The sequence below is a fragment of the Cryptomeria japonica genome, chromosome 8 (genome assembly GCF_030272615.1).
Source record: "Cryptomeria japonica chromosome 8, Sugi_1.0, whole genome shotgun sequence".
Classification (NCBI taxonomy): Eukaryota; Viridiplantae; Streptophyta; class Pinopsida; order Cupressales; family Cupressaceae; genus Cryptomeria; species Cryptomeria japonica.
This window is the reverse complement of record NC_081412.1, coordinates 414,342,467-414,354,607: the sequence shown is the minus strand read 5'-3', so window position 1 is coordinate 414,354,607 and position 12,141 is coordinate 414,342,467. Positions and strand designations below refer to the sequence as shown.

The 12,141-nt window shown below is 35.2% G+C and overlaps 1 protein-coding gene across 9 annotated transcripts in view; it reads right to left on the bottom strand.

The window, feature by feature from the left end:
* Positions 1-12,141, bottom strand: part of LOC131028555 (nodulin homeobox) — a 184,613-nt gene that overhangs the window by 47,414 nt on the left and 125,058 nt on the right. For all 9 annotated transcript variants that reach the window (XM_057958853.2, XM_057958855.2, XM_057958851.2 and 6 more), the window contains one exon: positions 242-466. In XM_057958853.2, coding sequence (XP_057814836.2) covers positions 242-466 — 225 coding nt within the window. The remainder of the gene's footprint in view (positions 1-241; positions 467-12,141) is intronic.

The window sequence follows — 12,141 nt, the reverse complement described above, 5'->3', positions numbered from 1 at the left end:
TATGGGTCACTACCAGCCATGCCAAAATACAAAGATCTACAAATGGTCATTGTTTACATCTTTAAAAATAAATAAGGGGAAAGCACCTAAACTCAACTTGCTTTCCATCAACAACATAACTTTAAATAAAGAAAGCACAATTCATCATCAAACCATAAAGACTCATACAAGTTACAGATAAACAAATTCTGCACATTTTAGAATTAATATACAATTTGAAACAGCAATGCTAATGTCTAACCCTATTTTGAAGAAGTCGTTCTCTAAACGACTTCTGCAGGCAGAGAGAATGGAGTGTTTGAATTGAGGCTTCACATTGCTGTGCAGTTGTACAAACTGTAATTTCAACAGCAGGAATCGTTGATTTTTTGTTCAGCTGTTTGGAACTCAAAGCATGAAGCTCCAGTTCAAGAAATCCAATGTCTTTTCTTACTGAATCAAACGCAGCATCCATGAATACATCAACCTGTTCCAGAAAACTTTCCATCAGTAAATAAAGGCTAAAAATAAAATTAAAATCTTCCATCACTGGCATAAAATGATTTCCATCAGTCTTAACAAATTAAACAATATTGTTGCATGCATCAACTGTATCACCAAACCTGCTTTTGATGCCAAACTCTTCAATTACAAATCCTTAAAGAAAAAAAATATATGACAGAAAAGAAAGAAAAAGCTTAAAAGGAAAAGGAAAAATTAAAATCTTAGCTTAATCAATATGGCTGGTAGCAGGGTCTGGTTCCTTAAATGAGTCCATCATGTAGATCAGCTCTTAAGATTTATCACGAGCACAAGCATTTAAACAACAATAATTGAAAAATGCATACAATACTATCTCTGACTTGTCCACTCGTCAATTTAAATTTTCCACCATAAGGACAATTCACATACTATTTCCCTTCTGCTCCATAAGACCACAATGAGTATCATTTTGGTATTTGAATCTATAAACATTCAAAGGCATCCACATCCAATTAATATTGTAATTAATGCATGTTCCTCAACAGTGCAGACATAAATCTTCCTTAGAGTTTGGAAACAGGTATTATTTTTTTAACTCACTGCTTATACTATGACTTCTAGATTCTAAATGCTTAAAAGACAAAGAAACAATGAGCCTCTTTATCTTGTTCGATCAGGAACTTCTAACAACTGCATTGTAGTAATCAAAAAAAAAGGTTAGTGAAATGTATTCACACAGAAAAAATTTATCCCAAAATTCTGATGTCGGTACCTAGGTCGTTGTGAAGCGAACAGATATAAATTTCTCTAGTTTATCAGCAGCTATCTCTAGTATCTATTATCATCCACAAGTTTCCCAACACTTGCCTCCCAGACATATTTTATTGAGCCCCAGCTTAATCCTCTTGTTCGCAGCTCCAATCCTGGATAAGGGATTCCAATGCAAAAGTGCCAAGTTTCAATCCTAGATGTAACAATACCTATATGAGTAACTAAAATAATGTATTATGTAACATCCCACTATATGACCACCTTTGATAAGTATGCTGCAGGTTTGTAGATCCATACGCAAGGGGAGCATAATAAACATGAACAGTTATCTTATTTCACCACCTTGTATTAGTATACTGCAGGTTTGAAGATCCATAAACAAGGGGAGGATAATAAACATGAAAAATTATCTTAATTGGAAGGAATTTAGTGCCATAAAACCTCTTCTGCTACCCCAGAAAGTTTCAGTTTGAATCAAAGAAGCATAAATCGTTTGGGGAATTAGTTGGCAACCCAAAAGGATAAAAAGTCGGGAAAAAATTGAAGAAAACAATCAAAAACTACTTTTTTTAATATTTAAGGACATTTCCATAGCATGCAGATATTGTAAGCAAACAAAAAATAGACTTCAACATATGAATTGCAAAGTTGCATGGACGTGGATACAGGTACAGCAGCACCGCATATGGCTATTATTCAAGACTCTCTAACATGGATACAGCTGGTATATATATATATATTAGCAATGATTAATAGTTAAGAGTTCTATTTTTATATATATGTATAGTTTTTAATTATATTTAATATATTTTATTTTAATTTTATATTCAGATTTAAATATTGAAATATTTAACTATTATTTATTCTCATTTTTTAATTATAATTTAATATATATTCTTAACTATTAATTGTAGTTAATATATTAAATATAATTATAAATATATTAACAATGATTAATAGCTAAGAGTTATATTTTATATATATGAATATTTTTTATTATATTTAATATATTTTACTTTAATTTTATATTCAGATTTAAATATTGAAATATTTAACTATTATTTATTGTTAATAGTTAATTATATTATATTTTATTTATTTTAATTTTTAATTTAAATGTAAGGGTGATTTTATTTAACTAACTTAAAAGTTGAAAGTATTGAAATTAAAATTCAATTTAATATTAAAATCATGCTAGATTATTATAATATTTTATTTTAATTTTATATTCAGATTTAAATATTGAAATATTTAACTATAATTTATTGTTATAAGTTATTATATTATACTTTATTTATTTTAATTTTTAATTTGGGTGATTTTATTTAACTATTTTATAAACATTGAAATTTATATTCATTCTAATATTAAAATCATGCCAAGTATAATACATATTAATAAAATTATAAATATTAACCTAAAAATTAAAAGCGAAACTATAATTCTCATTGGAAATAAATTGAAATTGTTTTTTCTGCTGCTTCACTAATAGCATTCCCTGCTTCCCTGGTGCGTTCCTAAGTAGATTTTGGGCGACCAAAGTGACAGATAGAGTGACCAAATGACAATGTTGCAGACACTGGATAAAAATGTTGACCTGCAACCCCACGCCAACGGAATTTTTTAACACATTCTGGCACCAATTTATAGAATTTTAGGGTTTTGCGGTGGGTTTGTTTATCTACAATTTTTTCTTGGATTATTCCTACAATTTTTTTGTGACTTATCGGAAAAAAAATATGAAAAAATCATTAACCGATTTATGCAATTTTGGGGGGGAAAAAATCGTGAACCTTCCCGATTGCCGATTAATCGTGACTGGTCGCGATTTTTTCCCAATGATTTCTTCTTTGCTTGGAATGACGTGTGACACCCACCTGCCCATTCCCAAGCCCTCATCCATATTGCAGATCCACTATTTTGCTTTTCATCATAATCCATCCTCTCATACATGTAAAACCAAGTCTATGTAACCACACCCACACACCTCAGCAATCCCAATCACACCATTACTAATAGGATGGGATGACATAATGCCTTCCAAGATGACACTTGGTATATAGGAAAGGACTATCTTGGCAGTTAGTGCTTTCAAGCCAGTAACTCATTAGCAAAAAACAACCCTTTTTCAGGCCAACTTACCAAGGTGCACAAGCATCTTGATCGATGGGGGATAACCCAAGTCAAATATAACTCAACCATTAACCTGTTGTTGGAAAATTTGTTTGGAGATCCCACTCCTCCCACTTTATGAGTCAGACAGAAAGTGACAATAGAATTAACCAACCCTCCTCTGATGTACCAGGTATTTCAGTACTGCCCTCCAAAGTCTTTACAAGTACATTCAAATTGGCAATTAACAACAACTGAAAATGCTTACATTCCCAGCAGCAAATGGGTTAAAGGACAAACAAAAAAGAAAAGTAGTTCTTACAGCCCCATCAGCTGACTTGGACTTGGATACCACCCCATCACTTAAGATCTGTGCTAAAGTTAAGATTTGCACACTGAGAATAAGTATTTATTTCAGAGCATTATGTTTTCTTAGTTTACTCATCATGCATAGGTCCCTCCATTGATGGTTTTGCAAATCTTTTATCTAGTGGCTTTGTTTTACTAATTTTCTAGTCTATATGCCCTTCATTGTTCCGGTTACCTGTAGTTTCTAGCTGTTTTTGTAGCTCATATATTTATCAACACATTAAGCTTTTCTTATTAAAAACAGTGGAAAGATATTGAATGAAAAAGTAGCGCTTACAGGAATTTATTGATCCATAGAGAACTGTATGGAGAACTAAGGCTATATTTGATAAATTAAAAACATGAAGTAATAATAAAGATGACAATGCATACCAGAGACAGAAGTAAAATATATATCTTTATTCGCACATGAAATTATTACAAAAGAAGACTCAAGATGATCAGCCAAGGATCGGAGTTGATCCGACTAAAATCATACTATCTTCCATGACGATACATAATATATTTAAAGGACCCAACGGTTGCCAAGAGGAACACAACCATCAACCAATCGGCACTTATAACCACCCAAGAATGACAATTAATATGAACAATTAATACATTGTCAGATAACCAATATTATCAAACATAATAATCAACATTGAACACTAACTACATTGTCCTATAGTTTGTTCAGATATAAGAAATCAGACACTAATCAATTTCATTATTGCTTCCACAAGGGGTGTCTTTTGTCGTCAAGTCCATTAATGTATCAGGAATGTAAATGTCTCCATGACATATTGGAAGAGGTTCCAAGTGAAAATGAGCATCAGAAATATTGTTGAAGTTACCCAACATACTGCCAATCTTGTAGATATGGTAAAAAAAATTACGGAAAGGCAGCCAACTATTTTTAGACTCCTTAATGTAGGTAATTGTCCCAATCTTGTGTTGGAGGATCTTAATGAAATGTTACAGGTTAGAATTCTTAAGTAGGTAGCAATAAATACATGTAAATATGTTATGTAACTAATTGCATGCCATTAGTTACCAATGTTTGTTCTGATAGATGCAACCTATTATATCCTAGGAACATTGCCTATCTTACGCCTCTTGACTTATATAGATCTCACCACCCCTAACCTTCACACTCATCTATCGGATATTATATTCTTATTCAATATGTAGATATTGCATACTTATTGTGTGTACCTAATAGGTACAACAAGTTGCACTGAAAGCATCCTTCCTATGAATTGTGGTTAGCTGAATGGTACTACCTTTTAACTGTGGTTTGTGACCAGAACTTTTTGCTGTTTCCTATATTACTTGCCTTGAGAACTGAAATAGCCAATATCAGACCAAAAAAATGAAAAGAAAAACAAAAAACAGAAAACAGAAAAGTTAAACTTTATAATCTAAGATGGAAAAGTTATTTTAACAATGGAATTTTAGAGGTTAAAGCTTCAGAAACTAACTTCTAAAAGGTAGGTTTTAAAGAAAGAAAGAAGGTGAGGAGGAAAGAATAGAAATCATATAAGTTATAAAAATGAAAAAAAAAAGCATTTCATTTGCATAATTGATTATCCTTAAAAATTGTAATGAGTTAACTAACATGGAGCTCAAAAACATCAATAACTTCCATGACAATGAACACTGAATCAAGAAACTGAAAATTCAATTTTGAGTTTGACAAAATGCAAATATGAAATTGCAAACATCCTATTGTCATATTATAATGAAAACGAGTATAACAACCACAAGATTCTAAGTCTCATATGACAATGTGTTGATGTGTTTTTTAGGCACATGCGAACACAGAATAAAATACCATAGGTATCTTATCCTCTCTTGAACAAAATCTCTCAAATGCTGAACATTAGCTTAAGGGTCACTTGAGAAGACTCCAAGGTTCATGAATGTAGGGTCACTACGTGTGGATAAGCTTTGTTGGTTGATGTGATTGCTGGTATCACAAGGGGACTTACATTTGAATGCTTGAATGCTTGATTTGTTGGAACTCAGATCATCTGATGCTACAATCTGGTGATGCTTTTTGTCCTAAACTAACTTGAGTTAGAAAAAAAATGGCAAAAGGTGAGGGGTTGAGAGAGTCTATTCTAATCCTAAGAATGTAAGAACATGGATGAATGACTATATGGAACCCTACCGAGCAAGGTCTCATCATCAACTTGAACAATTTGACACAAGCTCAATGCAATCTTCTAAGGGGATTCCAAAGATGTTAGAATCAATACCATCAAACATTGATCACCATTCAAGTTAATGCATAAACAATGAGTGTAGAATGATTCGAAGTTAAGCTCATATCATTCCAGTTGACCACACAAGGCGCACTTACAATCAACAAGAGGCTAGTGGTATGGATTAAACGGGTTCCACACAAATACATTCAACATATTCCTCCACTTAATCTAATAAACATGAAAGTAAATCGAGAAGTAGAGATCATGCGAGTTGTTGAAGTAACGAATCAAATTCATCATAACTTCAATGAAATCAATTGTTCTCTACAACAAGGTTTGGCAACAATCCTTGCCTTCTCCTAATCGAACTTCTATTCTAATTGCTATTCTTCTATTATTCTATTCTACTCACAATTAGCTAACTACTCACTATTAACCTTTACAAATGAAGAGTTTGGGCTTTATATAGAGAGCTCATTTACAATGAATGGCCAGGATTGAATCTCCATCAATGGCCAAGATTTTACAATGGAAACCCTAATTAGGGTTTGTTACAACAAATTCTCCTTAGCCAATGAGAAAATTACATTCAATGAGCACAGACCAATAAATATCAAGGGTAGGTACATCGGAGTTTGTGCCTTTGTGTATGAACGTGGTACATTGCATCTAGACATAATGAGTTAGGCCCTCCCTGATTGGTGAATGGTGACTAGGATGATGACTAAGATGCTACTTAACTCGCACTTTGTAAACTTGATTTGATTCATCATCATGAAGAGATGTTGAGAAATATCTCTTGATGCTCAACATTATCTAGCTCGCTCAAAGTAGTGGTGATGGGAGTTATTGATGTAGCTGAGTCCTCCCTCTATCTTTGCTTGCTTACCTTGGAGTGATTGTATGACTTCTCCTTAACACTCCTTTGATCTCTTCATGCCTCCAAGGTGTGGTGAGAATACTTGAGATTCTTCCCTCCTAAATACCTTTGTGTTTGATGAAGCTTCCTCTTGATCTTGCATAGTGGTGATAGGAAGTATTCGTCATGGTCAAGTCATTCCTTCAATCCTTGCTTGTATATCTGCCTTAGGATGGTTGTATGATCTCCCCTTTGCCATCTTATGATCTCTCCATGTCAATGTGATAGAATGAAAACCTTGAAGATATCCCGCACTACTGCTTGCAGCCGTTGAACATTTGAAGTCTTTCAACCTAGTAGCACTTTGAGTCTTCTTCATGCACTTGAGGTGTTCTTGATGTTGATGAGGCTTCTTGAAAAGGTCTTCCTTGTATCTTGACCTTGGTGCTGAAAGTCTCTCCTTGAGATCCTTGTTCCGATCTTCCTTCAACCTGGCCCATTTGATTTGTTTCCTTACCTCCTGCAAAATGAACAATTGCACATCAAACACACATGATATACAGCTTGACCTAATCTTTGATTTTTTGATGATTTCTTTCTAAATCTGATCAAAGGACTGACAATAATCAATGAATTCACTGCGTGGAAGGAAAACTTAGTGTCCTAGGGCAAATCTAGGCTGCCTTAATGATCAAATTTACAGATTGATATGTCTCCCAACTGAGTACAATTCGCTTCCTCTTTGATTAATTCAGGTGCTTTAAGGTTAATTCGACTTTCTAAAACAGCAGATCTGTGTCTTTAATGCTCGAATTTATCTTCTTTGATTACCAGATCTGCACTTTTAATGTCCAAGTTCGCCTTTGTGCTGGAGTAATTCGCTTATATTTTGGTGAACTTCGCCCATGAATAGATAAAATTCAGTTCCTTGCTGGAGAAGTTCGCTCAGCCTGCTCTCAAATTCGCACTTGAAAAGAAGAAAATGCTTTAATTGATGGTTAAAATGAATATCTTGATCCTTCTTTTATAGACGCTTAGGGTAAAAGAGGTGTCCTTTGGAGTGTAAGGCCGACTTAATCTAGCAAAAATAAAACAACAAATTATCTTCCTCATGCTGGCCGACTTAACACATTAGAGTTCTCCCTTTTAGCAATTTGAATTTCAAATGGAATTGATCTTGGAGCCAAAATGTTTGCCTTTGATGAATTTCGCTTTGGGTCCTTTGCAAGGTACACACATGATTCGCTCTAGGACCCTTGGAAGGACAAGGTCAAATTTGCTCTTCTTAGAATAAGAGGTTTTAGCCTAGGACTCATGCCATATCCTTTCCAAGGACAGGGTCTAAATGAGAATTTCACTCCATGTCCTTTCCAAGGACAGGGTCTAAATGAGAATTTCACTCCATGTCCTTTCCAGGAACATGACTTGAAGCAAAATTCGCTCTAGGCCTTGTGTAAGGTACATATCTCTTGATGAAAATTTTTGCCCCAAGCTTTAGGCAAAGTACATGGTTAAGTGGAAAAGTTCAATCTCAAACCACGACTTCAACAAATTTGCTCAAAATCTCTTCAAGACTTTAAAAATTCACTCTCAATCCTCACTTGGACAAATTCGCCCTTGATCCCTTGCAAGGCACATGACTTAAAAAAATTTGCTCTGGTCCCTTGGCAAGGTATGGGCTTGAAGATGAAAATTCGCTATGTGTCCTTCAGAGGGTACGCACATGTTTATGGAGAAGATTTTCTTTAAGACTTATCCAAGGTACATCAATTGGACAAAATTCGCCCTAAAGTCCTTCTAAGGTACACATCTTCAAATTCGCTCTAAGGTCTCTGTGAGGTACATACTTGGCAAAAATTCGCTCGAGGACCTTGGCAAGGACAAGAAACAAGTTTGCTCTAAAACCCTTGGAAGAAACAAGTTCGCTCAAGGACCTTAGCAAGGGCAGGGTCAAGGTGAAAATGTTCGATCTAGGACCTCTCCAAGGACATAACTTGGAAATTCACTCTGTATGCTTGACAAGGTACATACTTGATTTTGGACAAAGTTCGCTCTAAGACCTTTCCAAGGACATCACTTCAAAATTCGCTTTGGATCCTTGACAAGGACATTTGCTTTAGGACCTTTGCAAGGTACATGGCAATTTCGCTATGGATCCTTTGGAAGGTACGGAAGTCTGTGTCCTTAGCAAGGTACAGGGTCAAGGTACTTAAGCAAGTTTTTCTCCAGAGAGGGAGCAAGTTACGCATCCTTAGGAAAGACTCTTGACTTAGTCGTTTCACCCGACTTTGCTCAATTTGTTCAATCCTCAAGTATTTCACCCATAAATCATTCTTGCCACCTTGATGACTTACTTTACTCCATTCAGGAGACCAACTTGACATGATGACCCTTTAGCTACCTAAGAACCTCTATCTCTTCAATGCAAAGACTAATAGCAAAGACTCTAACACAACTAAGAAAGAAAAAAGTGGGGGTCCCCATTTGCAATGGGGCGATGTGTGAATACCTCACAACACAATGCAAATCAGAAAATTAGAATATAGCATTTGTCTTTCGGTCTTTTTCTTCTGATTTAAGTTTGTTCTTGTATTTTGTAAATTTGCAATCCCTTGGGGACATCCTAGCATCCCCAGGACATTTGAGGGTCATCCCCAACTATCGGAGATGGCTTAAGGAAGATTCCAACAGCAAAATTCAAAAATAGAGGAATAGTCCCCAGGAGGCCAGCAGAGGGATTGAAATAGCCCAATTGGGAGCTATTAAATGATTGCAATGAGCAAGAGAGATGTTTCATCCCATCCCTAAAACTTATTTGGAACTAGTATGTCAGTCCTTTGCAGACCAAACAATGTAACCTAGAGCTTCACCAATGAATTTCTTGCTAGTTTATTCTCCACCAATAGAGAAGTGGAATGTCAACCACAAGGTCCAAATCAAAAAGGAAGTTGTTGGGTGGAACTGGAATTGACCCAGCTATAAGGGGAGACACTCTACTGCTCATGCACCTCAAATGGCAAAGTCCCATCGGTCTCGCTATCTCCGAGCAAACTAAATATTTGCAGCCCCTTTCTACCATGCTAATAATTATTAAAACAAGGTAAACAACTACAAATGTTAGCTCTTCAAAGAGTATGCAAATCTGACTTTTGTTCAAGCTTGGATTACCCATTAAGAGATTATAAGAAAACCAAATAGGAATCAACAAACCAAAGCATGACACCATATGTACATGCACAAAAACCTGAAAGAAAAAATTTACACCATCGAAGATAGGCACAAGTATCTGCTAATCTTCAACAGAAGAGTATATGTACAACACACTTTCACCCTTCAATCTCATTGCATCCTAGCAGCCCTTGTGTACCTATGAAATCTCTATCAAACTCACACTCCAACCCCTCATGCATAAGTGAGTATTAATAGGCACATAAAAAAGGCAGTTTTACAATACCATACCAAGAAAGCAACTCGAAAAAGTTCCCAAAAAGAAGTTGGGGGGCAACCCCCTATTGATGTATTTTTTAGACACCTCTCACACAGAATGAAATACCAAAGTATTTTATCCTCTATTGATCAAAATCACCTCAAATGCTAAATATATGATCAACTAAGAAGACTCCAAGGTTCCTAATGTCAGTTCTTGACATGTGGGTAACTCAATGGTGAATGTGGACTTACGCGATTGTTCTAAAGACTTTCATGAATAGAGGTAGGTTCGCCACGTTTTCAAATGACTTATTATTTTGCAAGATGGGTGCTTGATCTAGAATACATGAAGGTAGGTTTGCCTCGTATTCAAATGACTTATGATTTTGCAAGATGAGTGATTGATCTATTTCTAACAAAGAATTTGCAAGATGAGCGCTCATCTTGCAAAATGTGGACTTACGCAATCGTTGTAAAGACTTTCATGAATAGAGGTAGGTTTGCCACGTTTTCAAATGACTTGAGTGCGGGTAACTCAATGGCGAATGTGGACTTACACAATTGTTCTAAAGACTTTCACAAATAGAGGTAGGTTTGCCACGTTTTCAAATGACTTATGACTTTGCAAGATGAGCTCTTGATCTAAAAGCAATTGTTCTAAAGACTTTCACAAATAGAGGTAGGTTTGCCACGTTTTCAAATGACTTCTGATTTTGCAAGATGAGCACTTGATCTACTTTTAACAAGTATTTTAAATAAAATACTAAAGGAAAGGGTTTAGAAGTTCTATTCTAATCATATCTTAAACGTAGAATGCAAGAGATAGTGAATGACTCAATAAAATCCAACTAGGCTTAGTTTTGTCATACAAAGAACAACTCCACACAAGCTTAGTGCAATCTTTTAAGGCAATCAATTGATATTCAAATTCATACTCACAACACTAACACCATCCATTCGATCAATATCAATGTGCAAGTAAAAATTGAAGTTAGGCTCAATTTAGATTCCAGTTGACCACACGAGGCAAATTGACAATCAGCAAATAGCTAGTGGTATGAATAAAACGAATTTCATGAAGATTCATTCAACTACAATACTTGAAACAAACTCTAAACTAAATTTGGAGGTAACAGAACCACACAATGCTTCAAGATCTCATAAAATCACCATGTTAAATTGATTAAATTCAATTTGGCAGCATATTAGCAACAAATCTCAGAATTCTCTCTCTTACAAATGAGAGGAGGGATTTATATAGAGTCTCAAAATGAAATGAAGGGCCAAGATTCATTTAGAATCAAGGACCAAGATCATCTCAACATTGCCCTAATTAGGGTTTACATCAAAAAGTGGAATCACAAAACTTGAGAAATGAGGTCCAATGGGATGATGCCTAGTCATCAAGCAAGATGTCTTTTAGAAGATTCCTTCCTCCATTCTTCTCTCTAGTTGCATATTCAACAAATCTAGACAACTGAATTGAGCTCCTCCATCATGACACTTGGCAATCCATCAAGTTGCAATTCGATCACATGCAAGGCATCTGAGCAAGTATAGAAAATGTTTTCCCAATCCAGTGTGAAACTCTGCAAGTTGTTGAAGTGGATCATGAGGGAAACTAAATCGTTTAGCCGATTCTTCCTGATAGACTCCAACTCTTTGAAGTAAACAAACTACATCTTTTCTTTCAATCCCTCCACATTCAAAGTGTTGTAAGTGTGGACATCTTGTCCCAATAGCTCTTGAATTGATGTGAGGATCTTTGATTGTATCTTTTGGATCAATCCTTCCATCTCCACACACTCATCCTTTCCATGATCAAATATTGACTTCTTCATGGCCAAAGAACAATACCATCCATGGAAATCATATACATTTCCCTCATGAATAACTCCCTCTTGGATCAATATAGATGTACGAATCTGCTTCAACACCTTGAAGCAAGGA